This window comes from Mytilus trossulus, chromosome 13 (genome assembly GCF_036588685.1).
Source record: "Mytilus trossulus isolate FHL-02 chromosome 13, PNRI_Mtr1.1.1.hap1, whole genome shotgun sequence".
NCBI classification, from domain to species: domain Eukaryota; kingdom Metazoa; phylum Mollusca; class Bivalvia; order Mytilida; family Mytilidae; genus Mytilus; species Mytilus trossulus.
In genome coordinates, this window is record NC_086385.1 from 15,188,995 (window position 1) to 15,215,530 (window position 26,536).

Below are 26,536 nucleotides of genomic sequence, written 5' to 3' on the forward strand. Positions count from 1 at the left end.
AATTATATTTGAACCCTTATTTTATCTTTTTTACATGGTACAGTTAAAATGACGAAATTGTGATTATAATCATAATGAATAACTCTATTGTCAAAATATCATCTTTACAAAACGATGATGCATTCTTAACTGAACTTGTATTTCATCGAAGACGAATATTTTTAGAATTAGCCATTTTACTTCTCAAATATTTACCTGTCAAATATGTCTTCAACATCTTTCTCATTGAGAACTAAAATGGGAATACTAATTGGCTTATAATGTACAAATGTTATACATATTTTCACTTTACTCAATGTCATTATCATGTTGTAATAATCCTATGGTATCTGTGCCAAGTTATCATAAACAAATCATATGGATATTTGATATCCTTTTCTTTGAACTAGCTTAGATTCGTGTTTCGACAATTAAATAACGTTTCAGTGATGCTCGAGGTCAAAGAATTTGTAAAATTACACACATGTGTTAAGATTTAACTTTCTATTCATTTTTTTTTTATTTTCTGTTTACATTCATCAAGGCATTGTCAGTTTGTTTTTTTACTTTTGAGTCTGGATATCTCTCTGGTAAACTACGCCGCTCTTTTGATTATAGTACTATTGTATATTGAATTAGTTATTCACTTTCCGTTTTTTTGCTGGGTCTGCAATACTGAGTCCTTAGGTTCATATTTTTTTTGTGGACATGTTGGTTTCTGCATCGTTCTACTTTTGCTTTTTTTTTATTGTCAAGTTTCGGAAACTTCAATCTCTATTTAATAATGTGTTATTGATAAAAAGATGTATAATAGATGTTACATACCTTCCTTTCCTATGTGAACCATAGACGCCATTGAAAAGAAAGCAATACCTTATTTTTTCTTCACGGTATAATATTTATAGTGTAATTATCTCCATATAATGTTTTCCAGGTACAAAAGATGAATTATATTTGCGGAAAATATGACTTCATACGTTGCAGTGGTGATAAGATAAACTATTTACATCACGTGAAACAACGTATAAGGTTTTTATCTGAAGTGCACGAAGTGCAAGCTAACAAACAGTGACATGTGTTCATAATTCTATTTGAGACTAATGTCCATGACATTGGGATAAGTTATAAAAGCGACATCCTCATGTGCTTTCTACAAATATTTACATAAATGCGTCCCAGAACTCATTCATCTATGTTGAGTTCCATGTTCATTGTTTTTTCTATTTGTGGGGATTTTTGCTATCTATTAAAAACCGTACACTTCGTCGTCAACTTTAAGTATAAAAAAGAAGTTGTAGTATGATTGGTAATGAGACAACTCTCCACAAGAAACCAAAATGACACAGACATTAATAGATATAGGTCAGCCTTTAGCAATGAGCAAAGCACATACCGCATAGTCAGCTATAAAAGCCCCCGAAATGACAATGTAAAACAATTTAAACGAGAAAACTAACGGCCTTATGCATGTTCAAAGAGTGAACGAAAAACAAATAGGTAACACATAAACAAACGACCAACACTGAATTACAGGCTTCTGACTTGGGACAGGCCCATACTTACTTATTTTATTTATTATAGTGTACCGAGTCTACTATTAAGGGGTTGTTCAACGACAGCAACTACCAATGAACGTATCATTGAAATTTAGGTGAACCTGACAAGGCATGTACATAATATAATTGTTGATAAAACAAAACAAATGAGTATGATTTTATTTATCAGTTTTATTTTAATTTTCATAAACTATTATCTATTGTCCTCTGGTTGACCCTGCTCCCCAGTTCTGAAAAGAAATACAAACATTATAAGTCAAGTTCAGAGAATCGATGAATTGAAAGATTGCAGTATAGCTAAATAACATAAAAGAAATCAGCACTATTGAAGGCCGTATGGTGTCCTATATTTGCAAACAGTTACGTCATTTGGTTCTTAATGGAGATTTATCTCCATGTCAACTATACAACATTTCATCATTTTTTCCAACTATGAACTGGTAATATCATTGATTCGAGTTTCATTAAGTGTGTCCCTACTCAATTCTTCGATTTAACATTCACTTTCTTTTGCCAAACATTTGGGTAGTGCATTAAAATTTCTTTTCAAATTTTAGATGATATATGAGCCAGTCCATGCGAAAAGGTACAAAAAGTCCTTTTGGTAAACTTTACAGGACACGTTATCAAAGTTTGTTTTAGTATTTTTGAAAAACGATTTATCCGAAAAAAGTTACATTAATGTAAACATTCATAAAATTGTCAATTATATCCCGAATTTGTCAACTAAAACAGAAAAAGACGTAGAAATATCTGAATTTTTTGTATGTGAACAAGAGTAAAATCATTTGTTCCCCCGAATAATGCTTTACCGACCAGAAACTATAAAAAAAAAAACCCGATACTATACAGAGACAAAAGTCAATAATTTCACTCAGTTCTACATGTTCAAAGAAAGTAAGACAACATAAAATCATGAGGAAAAATACAAAAACTATGTCATATTGTGTTTAAGTTAAGTTATTTAATATTATATAAAACAACATCAGTTGAACGGGATTCGAACCATTGCCCGGTTTGATTGCATTGATTTCAGCATCCTAAGCGAGAGCCTTATCCCCACTGCTACCGGGGCTAACATTATCAATTGGCAAATCAAGCCATTTAAACCTTACTTTGAAAATGATTGAAATTTATGAAATAATTCATTAAAAATCTTGATAAAACTAAGGGGGGGGGGGGTCTCAGCACTTGCAGGTGCGTGTAGACCACAGCTTGATGATATGAGGAAAAGTAAATGTGTTTTATAAATCACAAGTCTACTACCAATAATTATGCACACTGTTTAGAATTTCGTAAAATTTTCGTTTTTGTACCTTTTCGCATGGACTGGCTCATATGTAATGGTTCATTTGAATGTTAAAACGAGCTGCAAAAGTTTCTTTTCACAATAACGAATTCTGAAATATTCGAGTAAGATTATGAATATGAGTGTTATTCTAATGCGAAATTTCTTACCGCAGGTAGTTCATTAGCAGAAGCAGGAAGTTCTCTGGTATCTATTGCTCCAGCAATGTCAACAGATCGTTTTTGTCTGCTTCCGTGGCTAAGTCTTTTGCTTAGAAATTCAAGTAATGTTGTAAGCCTCCTTCGAGATTCGGACTAAAAGAATTAAAAAATATAGTAGGATTCATTATTAATATATCAATCAATGCAGACGTTGGGCATGCATATACCCGAGAACAATATCAATATGTCTTTTCAATGAAAATTATGCGGATATTAATTTAAAACAAAGGTTCAAAGCATTGCTCGACAGAAAAACCTTCTCCTCTACAGTACTAATATTTAATATATATATATATATCATTTTATTCTGGCATCGCCTCAATTGAACAATGGTACAACGAAAAAACATATTAATTAACGTTGCATTACATAATAAAGTCAACTAACACAACTTTATACTTATTTTTCATATCTCTATTCATGAATGCGTGTGAGAAAAAAAATGGCATGTTGTGCAAAGATTTCCATTATCAATGTTATCTTATGTAATATCCTTCTTTACTGGGTATACTAAACTTCGCTTCAATTTTGTTGAAAGTTGAACTATGCGATAATGACGATTTTTTTATGAATTAATTCTGACCAAAACTTTTACAAAATATTTTAGATGTAACAATGTACAATTAAACCCGAATTGGCCAAACATGGAGTAAGACTCATTCAAATCTAAATGAATAAAATGTTTGAACAAACTACATTATCTGCTATTGTAATCCGGTTAAATAATGACATTATACATTGTTGTATGCATTGATGCATATTTCATTTAAACTTGGCATCGTCATTTTTCGTAACCCTTAACTTTGTAAAATCAACTTACCGAGCTAGATGAAAGGTTAAATTTTTCATGAGCAGCGCTAAGACAGTCAGTCTGGGTAAGATCGCCACTTTCAATTTTTACCATTACTCTTCTGCACATTTCACCCTCTCCAACACATTCACCTACTTCTCCTGCTTCAAATTCTCTCGAGTCAGACAAGAACATAGAAAGGTACCTACGTATAGAGAAAACATGGTTTTAACACAGAAACAATTTAAAAAGGTATACAAAAAGACAGTTACGATTCGTAACATTTTATAACTTCTTTTGAATCAAGACAGTCATGTTAAATGAATTTGGTGTGTCCAATGGGTTTTTAATGTTTACTTTCACTTTGATCATAGAGGACCTAAATCTAAATAGCTTAATTCACCTTAGGTAGACTTGCCTGATAGATGTTATTTCTAAAAAAAAACATTTGAAGATTTATTTCAAAAGTGATTATGCAAGAAATCTTGGACTGGCAATCAACCAGCACTTGATTTTCAATTCTTAAATTGTGTAAGTACATGTCAACCTGCTAAATCATCAGATATTCTTGATGCCATTGCTTTGGCTTTAGAGAAATAAAACTACTGATGGGAGGTCGGTCAAAAAAATAAACAAACAAGAAGGTAATATTCATTTAAAATAAAATAGTTCCTAGGCAGAGTTGTAACTTGCTATAGGCACTTAAGATTACTGTTGAACCCTTGTTAAATCTGTCTTTTGCATGTAATACAAAAATGTATTAAAAATTCTTGGAGGGAATAAGAGTTCTAATGTACCTATCTATCTACTATCAAACTTCCCGGAACCAGTGCCCTCAAACATGCAAGTAAACGTTTATTTAATTATTCAGCACCAATCGGGATACGGTATAGTTTCGACATGAAATTACTACTACCTTGTTTGAACTAAAGACAAGATAGCCAATAGTGATTGATATTGCATTAGCGATTTTATTCCTAGAGGGTTTTACTTGCTGTATCCCGGAACCAGTGCGCTCTAATATGAATTTAAAAGTTTGATTAATTTTTCAGCATCAATCGGGGAAATGAATAGTCTTATAGTTCAAAGTGTCTGCTTAGTTTTTTTCCTTGTTTTATATATGTAAACTGTGTATAATGTAAAATGTTTTAAGACATTGGCCAATATGGACGTAAAGTGCTTTTCAATAAAGTAAAAACTATAAACGATAAGTGTTGATTATTAAGATATCATGAACAAATAATTTGGCATTTCAAACTATAGAATAATAGAATAACAATAACAACACACACCCAGTATCGGAATCGTAAAAGTAGTCTCCGATCGCATCAACATCGCTTAAGGAATCTACGGCTGCCCATTTTACCATTCCTCCAAAAACTCTAAATGTAGCATCAGATGGGATACACACTCCTAGTCGTACACTTTGTGATCTGGAAGAAGAGAAAAGTCATGTGAAAAGACATCTATTGTTTTAAGTAAATTCAAGAAATAACTTCAAACTGTAATTTGGCAAAGAGATAATGTAACTTGTAAGGTGTAGAAGTATGTCTATTGTTGAAAACTGCCCTTTTTTCATTGGTTTACCATCTAATCGATGTACTATAATATGTATGAAATATGGTTTGTCAATCCGATCATTTGATATGAAAAATTGATTGTGTCTAGTTAGGACTCACTTTGACATTCCAATAACTTTCAAACTGATGATTTCTTTTTGAGAAAATAAATGATATTCCGATCCCTTTGATAAAATTAACATTCACAATCCGACCCTTCTAAAGTTAATTTCTTTCGGAACATTTTTTTGAATCTACCCATTTCTATTAATTTCTTCCAACTTACTTTGACAATCCAACCATTAGTATACCGAATTCGTTCGGAACTGCCTCTTCAAAATACATAGAATAACTGTAACTTTCTCCTGTAATGACCAGAAAGCTAGCATCACCTGGTGAATCTGCATCTACTCGGGCGGTCTCGTAGTCATCATCTCTTGTCATCGTTAAAACGTTTTCTGTGGGGTACTTTATAGCTAACTGTTTGAAAAAAAAATACTGTTTCTATTAAGACATTTTCATAGTTCGCCACAACAAAATCAAACCAATTCTGGGTAAAATATGAAAAAGACGAATTCGTTCGTTGCTTTACGGGTAATATATATATTCACGGAGAACCTAGGCATTACTTTTCGTTTTATTGGGGCACCTTCGATGAGTCTTGTGATTCTGGGTGATCAAATTTAAGGCCTCGTATCTTTGTTTCATTGTTTTGTCTTTTTTGTTTCAGTGATACCTGTTTAAACTAAACCTCTTCGGTACTTAATATTATGTTCGGTTTTTGGACGATGTTCGGTTTTATCAGGGTTACATTGCATATAATTTGATATGACGGTGCTTTAGAAAATGTTTGGTTTACACAGGTTCTCTGTCTTAGCAAGATTCGGTTTAGCCAGGTGTCGCTGTATTTGAAATCAAGCTATCCTGGTGATAAAGAAGGCAACCACTTACTTTCCCATAAGCATGTTTACAGTATCCAAAGTTCCAGTTTGACCTGATTTTACATTCTTCAGTCATGTGAAATGCTTCAGGACTTAGAACTGTAACGACTGAATCATCAGATACATCAAGGCTTAGCATCGAATTATCCAAATCTCTGAATGTTCGAATATCGTCACCAGTTCGCGTTGTTTCATCCTGAAGAATGCCCTTGACTCTGTTTCCCTCACTAGGCTGTGGTTGAAAAATATTAATGAGTATAGAATAACAACCATATGGCTATTGCCGTAAATACATGTGTACCTATTTGGTAAATTCAGTAACAAGAATTGTATATGCAATATATAATAAAGCATATTATGTCTTATGATCATAAGTTTCCTTTGCTTTGCTGAGGTAGAAATACAATCTTTTTCAAGGTGACTTGAAGTATACCAAATATCAATAATATACCAAATTCGGTACAAATATCTGTAAATGTATTATGTCAAAATGACATGACAGTCATTGAGTGCAAAATCCCTGTAAAGAGTAAAATCCCAAAAAGAAGAAAACTTGACTCAGCGACACAAAAACCATCAAAATATGGCAATGATTGAAGGTGCTCCAGAAAGGTAAACAGACCTTGTTCTACATGCGGCACCTGAAAAATCAACCATTCTTTTGTAGCTGTATTCTTTATAGAACAAGTGTTAGATTTTAAGGTAGTTCTTGATTGATTTGTTGCATTGATTGTTGGCGGTGATCCTCTATTTTCAAATGTGGCACACATTAGTGTGTGTGAAGCTGGGTCTGCGTACCCTCGCTAAGCGTACTCACGATCTCCACCAGTTTCGGTGACGTTCCTGTACCTGAGCCTTTAGCTTTTTCTGTGTTATATTAGGTACTGTATATTTAATTGTGTTTTATATTGCCATGAATTTGTCAATTTTTGTTTGACGTCAACCCTTTAATATCTTTCGTCTCAATGTTGTGCTTTTTGCAGGCAGTTAAACTCTCAATAAAGTTTGGAACTAAAAGTCTAAACCATCTTGACTGGTATTGAGTTCAAACTGACAGACTCTATATTGACCTGATCTCTTATCAATGTTATCAATGTTTCGAAACTAATAAGACCACTCAATTACTGAGGACCTTTCTCAACCAATAAACTTACATCAGAAAAACCAAATTGTGCATTAGTTATACCATGAAAAGGGGATTGTCCTTGCATTTTATCCCAACTAATGGCTCCCATTTGGTAATATTCGTTATCAGCAAAATCATCTAAGAAAACATCTGTTACATAAATAGGCCCTCTTCTTAATGCGATCCCTTTTCTTGGATTGAAACTCTCCATCCTTAAAATTAAATAAAATATAACAACATATTTATGTTATTAATATACTAGTATCTATATTGTCAATTTTCGTCTACCGGTAAATCTGTTTTTGCACAGGAATTAACTATCTTTAAAAGTCAATTAAAAACACAATATTTATTAAAGGTACATATTTCTGTTTCAAAATAAGTTATGTTAACATGTCTACTGTTGATTCTTTTTCAAATTTCTTGACTTGAAACAGTCTTACTTTTACATTTAATCAAGAATATGTATGTCTATTTTATACAGGCCGTTTCTAAAGTGTATTAGATTTCGTGAATTGAAACGTTTAATCTTAAAATGTGAAAGCAATGTAAAGCAGATTATCTTTTGAGTATGTTCTACGGCCTTAAAATTCATTCAGTTCAAAGTCGTCAAAAACGTGTTTTTTTGTATTAGCTAGTCATATATTTTTTTCATTTATTCAAAATCGATTCAAGTTCATTATAACGGCTAATGTAAAGATTGAATAATGATCACTCATTCTTAAACGTCATAGATATATATGGCTTGGTTTTACTTACATATTTGCGGAAAGTTGCGGAAAAGATCTCCCAATTGATACCGGTTGGCCGTTTACTTCTGCTGGCTCTCCTAAATTAGGAGAATCTCCTATAAATACACTCTGGTCTACGAACTGCAGTGCAGAGTTCTCTCTAAATATATCATATATAGAATCACACGATATAGCAAAACATTAATAACCGATTTCAAATAAAACAAAAGTAAAGGCAAAGTTAGTATCCAATAAATGTTTGGTTCGAATTCATTTCAAAATATAATTTTGACAGTAGTTACAATCATCATGTTTAAACTGATAAAATAAAGAATAGTAATCCTAGATAAGGAATGGAAGCATTTAACATTGATATATCATTCATTTTTCTGCACCAGATGCGCATTTGACAATAAATGACTAGGCCTATTATGCAATTTAAAAAGTATTGGAGAAAAAAAAAGTTTTTTTAAATTAAGGACAGAAATGATAGCAACAGCCGGACAAGGAATCAGAGCTTTGCATGAGAGAGCTTTATTCATTGATGTTAAATTAGTTTAATAAATTTTGCAACAGTAAAAATAAAAGGTTCGATAATTGATCGAATTAACACAAAATATTTTAAACGAAAATAAGAATGTGTACGCGGGTGCGATAATGTGTGTACATTTAAGTGTGTGCTCTATGTGGGTGCATTCATACGTGTGCTTAAGTAAAACTTACTTGACTATATTCAGTAACTCAGCGCTGTCTGCTAACCTATTAAATGAAGAATCAATTATATATTTTATTTACTTATCTACATTACAGTATGGCAAGCCATGTTGTTTTAATGTTATTTTGTACAAATTAAGACGTGATGAAAGGAGATAACTGATAAAATTTGAAAAAGGGGGAGAAAAATGAATTATTATAGACTTTGAATTTTTGTAGCAGTTCTAGCTTATTGCAGAACGAGAGCCACTTATATCCCATTCGTTTGAGTATCCCTGCCTTTTTAAAAATATATTTGATCTTATTGTTTAAGAACAAGTAGAACTAGTTGTCTGTTCAATTTTACAAAGTAGAAGTTTTCAATGTTGTATCAATTAATCGTTATCACTACAAGCTTAGATTTTCGCCATTTTCTTTGACACTTATTTTTAATTTTATTGTCAACAATTTTGAATAAAACACCACATGAAACTGAGATGATACTGTGTGTTGTAATCTCACATCAAACATGGTGTCTTGGATCTTGAGATGCCGAAATATTTATACTATTTTATATTTGTTTATATTCACAATTGTCATGATTGTGCCGTCAACTATGCATACTTTCTCCTTGCCATGCACCCTATCTACTTTATTTCGGAAGTGATTCTCTCGAATTGTTTAACGCAATTTGTAGTAAATTTTCGATATTTGAGCATCAGTATTTGGAAGAAAAGTTTATGCAATAAAGAAAGTATCACTATTATTATGAAGTAAATATCAAAGCGTGTTAATACGCCTGCATCATATAACAGCGATAAGAAATAACTTACGATGCATGGGTTATTTTGAACATTCCTCCTCTAATCCATGCGTTTCTTGGTGTGTTCTTATAAGCTGAAATGGATGTAAAATGACCCATCATTAATAAAAAGACTCAAAATTTGTTTTCAATACCCGATATTGTTTAAGCATGATAAAATATGCATCAGTGTCACTCGAATAAAAAAAAATGAAATCTAAATAAGGTTTTAGGTCAAGAGCATAGAGGACCGAAAGTATAGGGGATGCAATAAATACGTCAAATTGACAAAAATATTTTAACAATCTAGAAATCAATTTGGTCTGCAATACTAGACTCACTATGTTAAAATTTGAAACAAGTTATACGCAAAATGTATACGGTATTAAGGTTTTTACATTTTTTTTACAAATTTGCCAACTTTAGATCTTTTTAATATTAAAAAATTAATATTCATTCTTTGAATGTAAGGAGAAAAAATCAGGAAAATAAAATATTCAGCAAAAAAAAAATCATATTCTCTTCATAATATAGAGATATTTAATTATTTGAAACACAAAATTATATAACTTTGATATTGTTTTACCTGTCATTCTGTTTATTATAGATGGTTTATCAGTAGAATTCTGATATTTCAAATGCATTATGGGATCTTCCTTAGGTCTGTATCTGTTATATCCAGTAGCACTTCCGTCGGGGTGAAATTCGTTATCAAGGAAAAAGCCATGCTGAAGTTAGTTTAGAAACAACAAATAAACATATTACAGTAAATAAAACACATTTAAATGTATTAAAAATGAGACATATAACAAGCTTTGAAGATTAATTCACCATTTTTTACATAAGTCGATGCTTGTATATAGCCAGGAGCATGACAATTGTTTCCAATTCGTTTGATGTATTTGAGCTTTCGATTTAACCATTTTATAAATCACTATCTAATTTTGATTTTCCTTGAATTTGTACTTTTTGATTTGAAAAACTGATATTCCATCCCTACCTGTCTATTTGAATGGGCAACATTGTTGTCAAATTCAGATATAACTGTGTGTCTTGCTTCGTCTTGTAACATATATCCTTTGTCAGCTGAAGGGCCTAAAGGAATTCGTGGATATGTAAACCAATATCCTTTTCCCTAAACAAAAATAAATATGTGTTAATACGTTACCTCATGATTTGGTTGACGAATGCATTAATGAGTAGATGGCTATTTCAAGTTCAGCGGCAGATTTAGATTGATTACTGGCTTGCCATCTAAACATTTCTAGAAATATGAATGGTTAAAATACATACATCCCTTTATAAAAGATATGAAGATAAGTCCGAAAAGTTTTGCCCGGAAAACAAATAAAAGAATTGATGATGAATTGAAATTAAAGTAACTAAATAACAATATGCTTGACAAAAAAAACTGCTCAAAATGATAAATTGTAATGGTAAATTCGTTTTTAGATGTGCGAAAACTTAAAAACATTAATATTGAATGCTTAAAACATATATTGAATAATATACACTGAACCAACTTGACATCCGACAGTGTGAGTTTAGTTTTTACTTGATCAGTAATAATTGAGTAAACACTTACTTCACCCCCTGCTGCTACATTGTTTCTGACGTAACTAAGAGGATTCGTGATCCAGAAGGTAGTTGGTGATCTGAAAAACAGGAAAATGGCAGTTTGACATTTTGCTGAATTTCTTCTTTAATTTGTCATGGAAAATGATTGATTGATTGATTGTTGGTGGTGTGTTTAACGCCACTTTCAGCTCGTTTGACAATCTCAATAAATGTCTACTTAAAGATAAGTATAATTTTTTTATTGGTTTACGGTCTTTAAATTCAAATAATTTAAGACTCACAGTTCCTTCAAAATATTACGTAATGGATTCAAGTAAGTCCTTCTCGTTTGTACGTTAATCTCGTTTTAAATTTTCTTTATCTTTAAAGCATTTGACTTTGTGTTAGTATACGTTATGTAACATCAGAGCTGAACAATGCTTTTATGTGCAATATGTTAAGGTTTTAGTATGACTGTTTTATTATTTCATTTTTAAATATTTAGCACGTGATTTTACGTTTAATACATGCAGCTTGTTCATGAATGACAATAGTTGAAATTATAAATTTGATAAATTAATCTGTACTGATTTTAATTACTTTTCATGAGCTAATTCTGCTCCTTAGACATTTGATAGAAAGAACTTGCAATTATGGAATATCTAAGATATTTACATATCAGATATAATAAGTGTTCCTTTTTCCTGACCAAGTCCTAAGTTTCCATTCAATATCGTTCTCTTTTCGCCACCATCTTCCAAGAAATAACCGTGACCCTTTGTCATGTAACATACATTATCTTCAACCTAAAAACACAAACAATTATCGATATTATCGGTTACTGATTATCGATAAAAGAGCTATATTTTTTAAGAATAAAGGTTCACAGCAATTTCATCTACCGAACTTCTTCAGAAATGAGAAAATTCTTTACTTCTTCTGTATATATCATTTACTCAGCATACCCTTAAAACTACTAGACTAAGTGCTATTTTTTACAATGATGATCTTAATGATTTAGCTACCTTTAGGTCCTTTTAATCATAAGGCTTTTCAACTGTGTCGGTGCTTTAACATTATTTGGTTTCAAATATTCAGCTTTGATGGTCCCTATGGATTGTTTATCGAGAAAAGCGCGTCGTATGCTTAGACTAATCAACATGTTTTCATTTTTTATATGTTTTTCTTGTTATCACCTGAAAAGGAGTCTTTACTACACATGTTTCTGGGTAATATGAATGAATGGTAATTTTCATGCTTCTGATCCATGTCAATGAATATTACAATATGAAAATAAATACATAGAAATGTATGGGTTAATTATAACGTTTGAACTGACATCGTTCCGTTTTATAAGAATGAAAGGGGAGAAAATTAGAAATCAATAAATCTAACACATAAACACATAGCCATATGGACAATAGAACCGCGTGTCTCCTGTGAAGTAACACATCTGTTCTATTGAATATTGAATAGAATTGTGTTTCATCCATGGACTAAGAGATTTATGCTCATACTTACAATAACACCATGTGTTCCATGTACAGTAACACATCTGCTATTTGAATGATGGATAGAGTTGTGTTTGATCCATGGCCTTGTAGCTTCATCCAAATCAACATCTTCACACATATGGAAATGTAATGGATATCTCCCTGTAAGTGTATTATCCAAATAGGAAATTAACGACATTATAAAGATTATCATATGTGGTAGGATTGAAAATTATTATATAACAATAATGTAACCGGTAACAATTACACAGTAACTAGAAAACAAAACTTTTCAATTGGAACTAAATGTGCTCATTCCTTGTCGACATTTTTCTAATATTGACAATGATTTTCGGTTCAGAATCTTTGAGGCAAATTAAAAGGAATGATATCTTACCGAAATGTAAACATTCCTTTTCTATGAAGAACCATTCCAACAGCACTTGCATATGGAACATTTATCTCCAAGTTAATACGTTACTGCAGCCGTTGAATTGTTTTCATAATTTCCCTTACAGATGGTTGCTTTTTACGAGGAAGCTATATACCCAAAGTTCAAAGTGATGAAGTTGAACTCATTCTTTCGAACACCGTTTGGAAGCTAACAATGCTTCGTTTGGCATTTTTACTTATTTTATTAAAAGAGTCGTCAAGTGTCCTTAATGCTCTTCATCTTAATACTAAATTAACTCCTTTTAAATGTTTTATCTTGTGTCACTGATGAGTCTTCTGTAGACGAAACGTGTATTTGATGTCCAAAATATTACTCAGGTATCTTTATAGATTTATATTTGAGGTCAAGTAATTCATTTTCAATGCAATTTCTCGACACGGTCTAGCAAAATGGAGGTAAATATAATTGTCTTGTTAAATTAAATACTGTGAACCAATTAAAAAACGTTATTTTACCTACCTAAAACTTCTTGCTGTCCAAGGTCATTGAATTCTGCATTTTCAATATGAACACTTTTGAATCCTTTTAGTGCCTGAATATAGAATTAACTATAATGACATTGTCATGGTGAAAGCTCCCGAATACTTTCAGAGCTTGACATTGTTGACAATGTTAACTTTTAAATGTTTCAATACCTAATAATGGTTTGGAAACTCATTGTGTGTTTATATTACAAAGTATTACAATATACAGAAAAAAACAGAAATGAAGAAGTTATGTAATTTCCAAAAAAGAGCAATTATTCGACTTTCAATTAAGAGGAAGCAGACACTGCTTCGGATAATTTATTTACATAAATGAATAATAATGAATTGATAGTATTGTGAACGATTTCATCGACTTATTATGTGGTCTTTAGTTACCTTAAGATTTCCACCATATGTAGTTGATCCTTCAGAATCTTCACTGTCGAACAAAATGTTTCTGGTTAATAATCCAACTTCGCCTCTCATATCAACATTTTTGTAGATTTCCCCATAGTGAGTGAACTTCAATGGACCTGACAAAAAAGATTAAAAAAAAATACATAAAGCAATACTAGACATATGTTTGCTTTCCCTTGATGAACTCTGTCTTCTATCATTTGTATATAAATATGTCAAATATACCACTGCACACCTATTGCAAAGTTTTATGATAGTTTTAGTCCATATATACAATTATTTTCTAAGACATGTAAGAGTCACACAAGAATCTGATTTTCAAGACACATAAAATAAATCTTATTATGGCGGGTTTTTTTTCATCTACTTCAGCTGTTTCATCAGTTTAGCCTATTGGTATGTTTTTAAAAGTTTCAATCAAAACAAAAATGCAATAAGTATTCTCCAATAATGAAGTCAATCAATCAGATTGTAATCCTTTTCATATCAAAATCAGAATGTATCTTTTGCAACAAAAAAATTATAAATACTGCAAACGCACGTATTTTCGATACAAAAAAAAACAAAAACAAAAATAACACTTAGGTTCTATTTGATTTCTCTTGTCTGAAGCAGGATTTTCCGGGTTTATATTCACCCAGGACACTTAAAACCAGAAAAAATGTATAATACATGCAAACGAAATGTGTTTTAAAGACAAGTTGCAAATTCCATGCGGCCGAAGCGCTTTTCTGGATTCAACTTCATGATTGTTCATAAGAACGCTCAAAGCATATTATCTGAAACTTACCCGATACCCGTATCTGGTTATCATTGCAGGACGGGCATTCAATGAGAGTTTTCTCTTCCGCCTGCTTCCAGTCGTAGTCGGTAGATGCAATAACAACAGTATCTCCTTTAAAGTAAACAATAGATGCAAAACATTTCTTCTTTGGTTGTCGAAAAAGAAACAGATTTTAGAGAACAGTCAAAACTAAAAACAAATAACACAAAATGAGCCAATTTAAAGTAAAAAGACTATTGGAAATAAGGTCTTAATACAAACACTATTCTGTACTCATTATAAAGATCCATACAAGACCCTCAAATAAACCCAAAGATAAAATAAATGTTAACGTGAGGATGTGACAATAAAAGTGTGAGCTATTGCTCATGAACATGATGAAATAAACGTCCCGAGATAGAAAAAAAATGTGCATTTAACAGCCGCTATTATTGTTTTCTACAATATCAAATCATGACTGAAGCTACCTATTTTCCATGTGCTGACATCTTCTATAAAATTCAAAATTGGTCTGTACTTCGTATCATCTGCGACTAATACTTCAGCTTTGGAATTTCCTTTCATATTCATATCATAGGTACTCGTCACTTGGATGACAATTTCTCTAACAACCATTGAGACTTCGGCAATCGTTTTTCCTTCTGACTTTAACGGTAGGTACACCTCTTTCGTCATGGCAGTTGAGCCTGTAAATAGAATATGCCTTTTTATTTATGTGTTCATCAAAATGGACCTATAAATCGACTTCAATCCTCTTTATCTTATTTCGCATAATCAAGATCTCATATTCCTATTAGTAGTACTATTGAACATTTAGTGGTGAGAAGAGATTACAATAACCCTGGTATCCTTAACCTTTTATTATAGAACGTTGAGTCATCTTGGGTTCTATTGGTTGTAAAAAGAGCGAACTAACCATTCTGAGTATCCCTCAATATAATCATTGAGTTATAACTGATGTTCTCAAACGAGCGTTTAATCAATAGGAGTATTCATAAGCGGATGTGTTGTTTACTTTGTATCGACAAAAATAGCGTACATAACATTCACAGTATCCCTGAATGATTGTTTTGTTTTAACTGAAGTTTCAAGAAGAACTTATGACCCTTGAATGGAATTATTATTTTACATTTTGTTGTTTGAAAAGCATGCATAATATCATGAGCTTGCCTGAGCGGATTCACTTGTTATTGTTTGTTGCATGAAGAGCATGTATATATTTATATGTTCAGTCTATAATTGTATATGGCACGTATCATTCTAAATACCCCTGACCTGATTTATTGTTTTTACCTTTTGTTGTAAGAAAAGCATACATTGCATCATCAGTACTCCTGAGCGGATTCGTTCCATCTGTCTGTCCAGCTAAAATCTCGATCGCTTCAAATATTCCACTTATGTCGTCTCTTCGAGGTAATTCTCTGTGTAATGCAATACCGACTACATTGTCATTGGGAATACCTGTATTAAACACAAAATATAGTTTACACAAGTAAAACATGAAATATGGCATTGGAATAATCAGATCACAATCAGCCCATGTAATGCTTACATAGATAAAGGCAACAGTAGTATACCGATGTTCGAAATTCATAAATCGATTGAAAAAAACCAAATCCAGGTTACAAACCAAAACTGATTGAAACGCATCAAATAAAAGAGGATAACTACGACACAACAGAAACACAACATTAAATTGTAACAAACACAGAAACAAACTATTATATAACAATGGCCATTATATGGCCAATATGATATTTTTAGAAATCCGAAAAGAAATATACCGCAAAGACATTCGACTGCGGGATTTTTCTATTTTGTTTGAAATAGTTGGATTTCATTTAATAAAATTGATAATGGATATGGGGAATGTGTCAAAGAGACAACAACCCGACTAAATAAAAAAAAAACAACAGCAGAAGGTCATCAACAGGTCTTCAATGTAGCGAGAAATTCCCGCACCCGGAGGCGTCCTTCAGCTGGCCCCTAAACAAATATATACTAGTTCAGTGATGATGAACGCCATACTTATTTCCAAATTGTACACAAGAAACTAAAATAACAATAATACAAGACAATTAAAGGCCAGAGGCTCCTGACTTGGGACAGGCGCAAAAATGTGGCGGGGTTAAACATGTTTGTGAGATCTCAATCCTCCCCCTATACCTCTAAAACTTCAAAACATCTACCCAAAATGCTCATAATGAGATGTTATAAGTATATCATATGAGCATAGTATCAACAATATCATAATAAAATTTTATCAGGCACAGAATGATATGCAAACTCTGTACGATAATGGGCAACAAAAATCAAATAAAAAGAAACATAAGTTTATCATGTTTATAAAAAAAAATAGAGAATAAGGTAGTGCTGAAATATAAATAAAAGAGAATAATATAATGTTTAAAATATAAAGAATATTGAATTTAGGAGTATAAAAACAAATAAGAATAATGGAGTTTTCAAATACAAAACATAGAGAATGATTGACAAAATAAATAGAGAGCAGAAAAATACTAATACGAATACTGAATTGAGGGACCCAACCAGACCCTCCTATACATATATATTTAATTTCAGTCAGAATATACGTACAATATGAAATATATCTTACTTTCTAATAAGTTTACAAATGAAATGATCAGTTCTGGATATTTTTTACGATTGATCGCAAAGTTGAAAAAAGCTGAGTCAACTAGTTCTCCTGTTGTCGGGTTGATACTGTAAACAGCAAGTCCTCTACTTTTAGTATTTTCCTGTAAAAAGATAACATATATTAATATCTAATTCCAGAATTTTGTAACTGGTTCTAGGTTTAACCACCGGTATATACATTTTGATCTGAACATCTTTATTGTAATAGACAAAAAAGAACAAAAAACTGATTTTTAGTTTTCATAAATTTTCAATTGATTCAAATTGTGTTCAGTCTATGTTTAGACTGTTCACTAGTATTAATTCATCTATGCACATCAGCATCATATCGACTTAATTGAAAGTTACTGACCAGTACTGAATTGAACGCAAGCAAATTATTAGCACAGTACTGAATTTTCTGAGGTGGATAAGTCTGAAAGTTGACATATAAGTGAAACAGGTATTGTTCCGACTTTTTAGATGGTGTTAAAATTTTGAAGGATCGTCTAAGGATGTTCGCTAATCTATCTCAAAATAACTAGCTTTTTTAAAGACTGATAAAATGATGGTATAGAAATAAACAAACTAAAAGAGAAGATCAAAACTAAGGGTTGATGAGCTTTTTTCGAGACATAAGCCATTACAAATTTGGCGGGAAAAGATTCTCCTTAGAGTTTTCATACATTTAACATTGGCATCTTTTTTTTCTTTAAAACTATGCAAAATAAATTATTATTATGAAAAACAAAACAAAAAGGTAAGTGGTTAAGTTTGTTTTAATGGCCCTACATGGATCAAACCAGAGGTTTCCTAAAAACCGGCAAAAACAAGAGGATCGAACATCATAAAGACGTAAAAGTAAAATCACAAAAACACTTAACTCCGAGGAAAATTCTAAAATTCATTGCTTTTGCAAAAATAATTGATATATTTATCAGAATTGTAAACCATGACTGATTTTTCTGTTAGAAACTGATTAGAGTAGTGATTATCAACCTAAGACAAAGATTGCCTTGAAAGCCGTATAAATGGATTTATTTCTCAAAATATTCAGTTTTTAATGCTCCTAAAAACCATTCTGTCACTGGAAGATGTTTGTCGTATTAACAATCAAACCGCATTTTATCTTTTTATTGTTATAATATATTTATTTGACAGTAGAAACTATAAATGTGTGGAAAAGAAATTAACTCGTCAAAAAGCATTTAAGAAGCCAAATGTAAGCATGTTTAAAAGTAGGTAAAGTGTCTCTGAATTACTCTTTGATGTTGTGCATTTAGCCTATCATACAACATAAAGAAGAAATAATATGTGTTCCGAAAGGTTCATTAGGTCCTGCTCTAAGTGGCAAAGTGTCATCCGTCATGGTACTCCTGTAAATAACGTTGATCAGTTATATTAAGCCTAAACTGATAATAAGCACTTGACTGACTTTAAGAATTTACCACATTTGTTAAATTCAAATTATCGGCTTTTAAGTTACCTGTTGGCTAGCAGTAACATCGGTTTCTGTGTTGAATTTTGGAGCGGTTTGTGCAAGCTTGGTCCAGGATAGTTTGGGTTTTCCGTGAATTTCGAGTGTTCCACCAGCTGTCACAAATAAGGCTTTATCTCCGCCAGCACCCAAATTGTTTTCTTCGACATTTCCTGAAATAAACAATTAAAATAATTATACAAAGTTTTTAAACAAATATCTTTTTTGAAACGCTTGATTGACGGAAACTAAATTGTATGTGATGACTTCGTTCAGTGTCAATCGTCGTCATAGTGGAGCAATGATTTATAATTCGTACACACAAACATTGAATAATAAACTTGTCGTCGGGTAAATTATTGGAGCTTTTTTACTTTTCCTGTTTTCAAAATTCAACAGACAGCGAATGTTTTGTTTCAAGGGGTTTAATTCAGTTTAGGTTAGAAATGTCGTTCACTTGGTGTTGATAGGTCGATAAAGTATTGTCCAGGTGCTTTCAATAGACGAATAGCAATAATAGCACCGCTCTATATCTTGCAGTAAACTGGTTCACTATTTGTTTTTCTCCAACACTAAAGTGAGTGATTCAGATACCAGTATCATTTGTATGTTGCAGGGAAGAAAACCTACATGTTGGAAGTACTTCGAAAAGAGCAGTGACTAAAATACTATTTTTGCTATTGTAACATTTGCTTACAGAAAAAAAACCATTATATAGATTATATTCAATGTAGACGTGTAACGACTTAAATCAACCTTTAACTTACCTAGAAATGTGATGTGAGTGTTTGACTGAAATGGACAATGCTCTGATCCGATATGTAGTTCTCCGTCAACTTGGACCCAATGTACCTTCAGGTGGACCTCAGTGTTTGGGTCCCAGACTAATTTACCAGTAGCTGTGATGATTATGGAGTACAAAGTTGGCGGCTGTTCGTCTAGTAATATTGGTTGTGTGATTGTCAGGTTGTCATTTTCAGCTGGTGGCTACAAGAATAAATATATATAAAGAAGGAGATTTTTTTATAGTATAGTGCAACCTGAATCTAAAAATAAAAAAATGTTTTAAAATACAAAATAATCAGTCAGTCAAATAAGTTTATGATGCACTTCGGATAATAGTAATCTATTCCAAATCATGTGAAATGATTTTTGAAATCAAAATCTAAATTGGTCACATGACATATATAACATGATTGAAGGTCTTGAGGGGGTATTTGGTTTATAGAGGAAAGAATAAGGATTAATGGATGGAAAATTGGGGCCAAATAGCAAGAACAGAGAACACAAATGTTACGGAATGAAAATTATGGGGTGCTAGAGTATAAACGATAGAAATGAAGGGTAAAGATATTAAGAATGGCGAAAATTACTCAATATTTTCAGAAATGAAAAACCCTCAATAGACTCTAGTGTATCCCAAACAGGATAAGCTATGAACCGTGAATTTAAAAAAATTATATTTATCTCATAATATATAAGCTGAATATGGCGTTTAATTATATTTAAACACTCTCATTCAAATTACACGAACAAATTATTATCATAAAGAAGGTGTGTTAAGAATTTTCCATTTCATTGGAGTTGGAAAAAAAAGATTTAACAAAATTGAAAATTGAAAAAAAAAGGTGTAGCAAATTCTAATGGTTGACGATCAAAAGGATAACGCAAGACTTGCATTATTTGACTTTTAATGTAAGTGTCAAACAATGTCAGATTTGTGTTCTATCACATAATCTTAACATGAAAAAAGTTAAATTTTATTTTGTTAATAGATATTTATCAAACAGAAAACAACGGTTTCGATGTTTACTTTAAAAATGTTATCGTTGTTTACAGTGTATTTGTTTTTTCTTAATCAAATAAGATGTAAATAATGTCTAAAAAAATGTTCTTTTATCTTCCATTTTATTTACTCATAACCAACACGACGAGTCAGATTTTTCGAAATAGTGCTCGGTTAATTGTTTGATTGAACACTATTCGTATTAGAGGTTTCTCAACATCTTACGAACGGAGGAAACTCTACGAACGTATCGTTATGGAGCAGTAATGTTGTTATAATAAAAAATCCAAATAAATGTCTATCGATACTGCAATGTGTTTAAGAGACAACAGTTAACAACTTAATATCATTTTTTGCAACCGTGCATTTTATTGTTGTCATTAAACATCCGCGTTCCAATATATTTTCTGTTGTTACAGTTTCGTTTTCTTACGTTGAGTTTCGTTTGTTGACATGTCGTATATATGCGTTCGATTTATCTCCCTTATCCATCATGTCCATTCAAAAAGATTTTTTTTTCTTATAAAGTCCTTGATTAAAAAATTCAACACATCTAGTTTGCAATTGGTTGATTGGTTGTTTGGTGTTTAACGTTCAGTGGAAAAATTCCATTCATTTCATTGCGAAAATAGCGTTTGGTAAAGGATTGATAAGTGATCGAGATAACACCACTTTAATATATTTCATATATCCACACGTCCCTTCTATGAGTCCAATCGGTTTGAGTTACTATGAGTTTCATAATTGCGTATCGGAGAGTATCTTGAATAGATATGTCGTAAAAAGTTATCAAAGGTACCAGGATTATAATTTAGTACGCCAGACGCGCGTTTTGTCTACATAAGACTCATCAGTGACGCTCATATCGTAACATAGCTTTTTTATTTCTACTATTTATTGGGAATCAGTTAAAGAAATTCAAAGGTGCACTTGATCTATCGTTAGAAATAGAGTGTTGTGTGTTCTTGTTGAAAGAATGCGTGCTACAGCCCTAACACAACTGGCAGTCACATAGTTATCAAAATATATATTTTTATAAATTACACCTCTAACTAAAAAGAAAAATGAGAAATATGAAAAACAGGGGAAATATGCACATTATGCCATATATGCTTAACGGAAACAATTAACAAGAAAAAAAATATGTATATACTCATAATTATACTATAGAGGAAACATACACAAATAGAATAAGAAAGGCCATGATAACAAAACAAAAAAACTCAAGATATAAGTTTAAATATATATTTCAATATTTTCCTTTATTTTTCTTGTTAAGTCTATCAATTTATAACAATATATCAATAAGAAGAAATCATTTGGATGTAAGTGGTTGGGGCAAAGAAGTTATCCCGTAACTTATTGGAATGTTTTCTTTTCAAATTTAAATCGAAAGGCGTTCACTTCTAGATTTATTTTACCTCGTGTCCACGAAAGAATTTTTACCGTTAATCAGCTTCCAGCTAAGATTAAAAAAAATCCTCTCCCTTTCGATCCATATACATGAATCTATATTTATCTTTTTCACATATACTAATTAGTGATGGTGTCATTATGTTTATTAGAATTTCTTGTACAATTACTGTCCTTTGATTAAATATTCTTCACTTAAATGTATAGATCGATAAGACTTTCAACTGTGTTGATTGAACAGTAAATTGTATATTGTATATTATATAATATTGTATAGCAATATAATATTTGCCACAGAACGTAACCAAAAATTAGCGTGCAATAAATTCTAATATTGCACTAGTGCAATAAATCTTCAAAATTCATGAGGTCATCAATGTTTAAATCTTAGTTTAAACCAATTTTTACTTTCAAATATTATATTGCTATACAATAAAAGGGATATTGCATGAATATTGGGGAATATTGTCCCTCGTAGAACATGTATTGCACTCGCAAGCTCGTGCAATATAAAATTCTACTCGGGACAATATTCCCCAATATTCATGCAATAACCCTATAATATCAAATAAATATAATATGTATTTGATTTAAAATGGTTTTTAAAAATCAAACATGCATATTTTACATGTAAAAGACGTTTCAAAGGGAAGAAAAGCACAGCCGATAATCAAAAATTATAAGATAAATTACTGCTCCCTCTTTTCTCATTACGGCAAGTCACGTCAAGTTAGGGCGATTTTCGTTCGTTCGTAAGATGTTGAGAAACCTCTAATAAGAGCCGAACTGTTGAAGCGTTTTAAGCGTGAACGTACAATGTGCTCATGAAAAGCAGCAAATAAATATGTTAAGTCTTTTTTACGACCAGGTCGGTAATTGAATCCAGAGATGGGTCCCGATTACTTTTAATGTAATTGATTAATTTACCATGTGTTTGTCATTTGTACGATTACATTAAATTAATGATTACACGTTTTCTCAAAGTAGCTGATTAAATTAATGATAACATTGGCAAATAATCATAGTTACATCTGATTACAATGAATTTTAAAATAATCCATTGGAATAATGTTAATGAATTAAGTAAAATAACACTTTGTTTGTACATGTTGTATTTAAATACATGTATATCCAAATCTAATGATATCTCAACATGATTGAAATAAACATTTTTGTTCCTCAAGTTATATATAAGGGTCGCAAAAACATTGGTTTGATGGCAACTGCCCAGCAAAATGTGAAATAATTAAATATTCTGGTTAAACTGGACATTACTGGGTAATATGTAATACTAGCCTGTATTTTATAAGAGGATTCAGTTATATTTTACAAAGGCAATACATAAAAGATATTTATAACAATAAAACATAGTATTTGAATTTATAAGTTAACTCGTTTGTGACTTCTAGTATAGATTTTAAAATCTGAAAATAAGTATAGTTTAAACAACTGTTACACAAGTGAACACGTAGACACCAAAGACAAATCTGAAAAAACTCAATTTCCCCTTTAAAAACTATTTTAAAAATTTTCATCCGACAAGATGATTTGACCAATCTTTGGTCAAACTATTTACATAAAACCAAAAAAATCTTTAGTTATATTTTTTTTAAATATATATGATTGTTTATTTAGAATTAATAAGTGTGGTAAAGTGTTATTTTAGGATAAATGTATTTTATATATAAGTAATAGTGTAGTATTATATTGTTGCATGGTTAAACTATACGGAGTGTATATTTCAGGTTCGCTCAGTTGTGACTTTTATCAGGTGTTTCAATTGTGTTTTATTGGTATTGATTAGTGGTCAATTTCTTTGGCGGGAACTTCACATTTCTACATGGTCACTTTGTGTAATGGACACCATTTTCATTGTCTAGTAAATTGTAATATTATATTCTATTTGGAGTTTGGTTTTCCTATTTATAAGGTCAGTTATTCTTCTTATACTAATATATTAATTATCTATCCTTCTTATTATATGTATACATGATTTACGAATGTTATGAATAAATGCATGTTTGAATGATGTGTAGATGTGATATGTAAGTGTAATAATAGAAAACTTAAAAGAACTTTAAATCTCTTTAATAATTGTGCTTTTATGGTTAAAGCAGTAAATTATATAAAACAGCTAAATTTCAGTAAAAGGATTAAACTATTGAGTTTTATGGAATGAATGTTTTATAATAATTTCAGATATTAAATAAAGTCATAAATTGATAAAGATAATAACTATCTTATTTTGATATGCAGATTAGGTTAGTTATGAATTTAATATTTGTACTGCAGGTATATTCCATATTGATGACCCACCATGTCGGCATCAACCTGATGTGATTGTATTCTTATTGTGTTCAAGCCTTCACAAATACCTGTGAGGTAGGTTATGTTATGTTGAATCTATGTGCGTTTTGCTTATTGTATTGTCTGCTCTAGAAAGTGCTTTATGCTTTGTTTGCACGTATGTTCTTGCTTTGCATGTATATGTTATTTTTAAATATGCTTATTTAAATTTGGTATTTAACAGTTCAATGCATTACTGTTATAATGTATTACTAATGCATCGACATATGCATTATGATTAGATTTGGTATTTAGATGTATTCATGAGACAATAGAATTGGAGATCACTATTTCCGACTTAATGAAATTATATAGTATTCTTTTATTATTGAAATGCTTGGAAAAGTAAACAGTTTCCTTGTTCATAATTGTTAACATAATGTTTTAAATCTTTTATATAGTTACTTAATTATATTACATCCATTAATATAATGTATTGTTATTACAGGGTGTTTATTTTGGATTACAATATAAACGAAATAAAGAATCCATAACTTTATATTGTCTTGGTGTATTCATTTGCCACGAAACAAGACTACATAAGTATATGTAAAACAATTTCTTCTTAACAATGTTTGTCCATTACTAGAACAAAATTAGGGGTGTCACGGGGTATGACGTTTGTGCTAGGTATCGAAGGGCGCTAAAAAAAATTAATAAACAGTTAATGTATATGTACATCTTTTATTGATAAGTAATTATCAGATTATAACACAGATTTGTTTAGATAACAATAATCAGACTTTTCATGTCTATAATTGTGCATGACATGTCCCCTTAGGGTGTTTATTTTGCAATAAGATTGTTTGATAATTTAAATTTACAATTTATTTAAACACTACGATAAAATGCATTTGTTAAAATTTGATTATTAAAAACACAGCATGAAAATAAAAAAAGTTATACTAAACTATTCAAAACTTCAATGAATAATAGGAAAATAAAGAAGGAAATGAATGTTTAATCCTCTGAACATCACTCTTTATTGATATTTGAATAGAATGTAAATATGTTTAGATGTAATTCTATTAAACTACAACAAGTCTGTACTATTCGGATTTTTTTTAGATATTAAAAAGCATATAACCCATTAATACCAGTTTCTGGGAGTAAATACCAGCATTCCAACCTGGGTATTCACGCTTTGGATATACTTTGCCAATCCTGAGTTATATATTCATTAAATATGAATCATTAAAATGATTATTTAATACAATTTGTATTTCTTTTTTTTTTAATTCAATTATATTGAAATAGTTATCAGGATTATAGTTTATTTTGTAAAGTAATTGATTGTATTAATAACAAGTAATTAAATATTTGACTGATTAATTATTACAGTTATTCCAATGGTATATAATCAAATACACAACTTCTTTCAAAAATCCAAAATGAAAATGATAATAACTTTCATGTTATTATACAATGCATAAAAAAACTTTTATTCTAAATTATAATAATATTTACCGAGCCGCTCCACGTTCCAGCATGATCGCTCCATTTAAGTAAATTTGTGTCGGACTCCGGACAGTGAGCTACACAGACAGCAACTAAAACCATACAGAAAAGGAACTTTAACAGCTCCATTTTAAAAGTTACTTTTCTTTATAATTAATTCGAAGTACTGGGTACCTTTTTATAAGAGATAATCTAGAGGATCTTCACGGGTCTAACTTAAATCTAAGTAATCTGAAATATGAATGTTTAAAGTACAAAAACCTTATTGGTACCCCTTAAATTAATTATAAATAACCGATGGCAGTCCATGTTCTAATTTAATTAACCATGTACAAATGTCTAACGTTTACTTTCCTGAAGATTCGTTATCGACATAGATGGTTTGATAAATAATTGAGGCATACGAATAGTTGTTTAGAAATCGTGATTTTTAAAACTGTTGACCCCTGTCAAGTGGTCAATCTTATAGTTACAGTTAATATAGTACAGTTCAATTGACGCAAATTAGGACACAGAAAATAAATAAAATCACAATACTAGACAGTAATATATATGTGTTTG

The 26,536-nt window shown here is 31.0% G+C and overlaps 1 protein-coding gene and 1 long non-coding RNA gene across 2 annotated transcripts; one reads left to right on the top strand and one right to left on the bottom strand.

Moving 5' to 3' along the window:
* Positions 1–1,732: 1,732 nt before the first annotated feature.
* LOC134694122 (cell migration-inducing and hyaluronan-binding protein-like) lies at positions 1,733–26,177 on the bottom strand. The gene is made up of 24 exons (XM_063555117.1): positions 25,985–26,177; positions 19,740–19,959; positions 18,982–19,145; positions 17,476–17,617; positions 16,152–16,319; positions 15,326–15,544; positions 14,865–14,969; positions 14,054–14,190; positions 13,650–13,722; positions 12,765–12,898; positions 11,919–12,049; positions 11,272–11,341; positions 10,687–10,821; positions 10,273–10,414; positions 9,718–9,781; positions 8,915–8,950; positions 8,220–8,351; positions 7,489–7,672; positions 6,345–6,566; positions 5,680–5,873; positions 5,127–5,267; positions 3,865–4,039; positions 2,994–3,137; positions 1,733–1,765 (listed from the first exon to the last, which is right to left on the bottom strand). The coding sequence occupies exons 1-24, from the start codon at positions 26,102–26,104 to the stop codon at positions 1,733–1,735; spliced, it is 3,285 nt and encodes a 1,094-aa protein (XP_063411187.1). The 5' UTR covers positions 26,105–26,177.
* LOC134695418 (uncharacterized) lies at positions 23,947–25,016 on the top strand. The gene is made up of 2 exons (XR_010102758.1): positions 23,947–24,101; positions 24,464–25,016. It is a non-coding gene; the product is annotated as an uncharacterized LOC134695418 (long non-coding RNA).
* Positions 26,178–26,536: the final 359 nt, after the last annotated feature.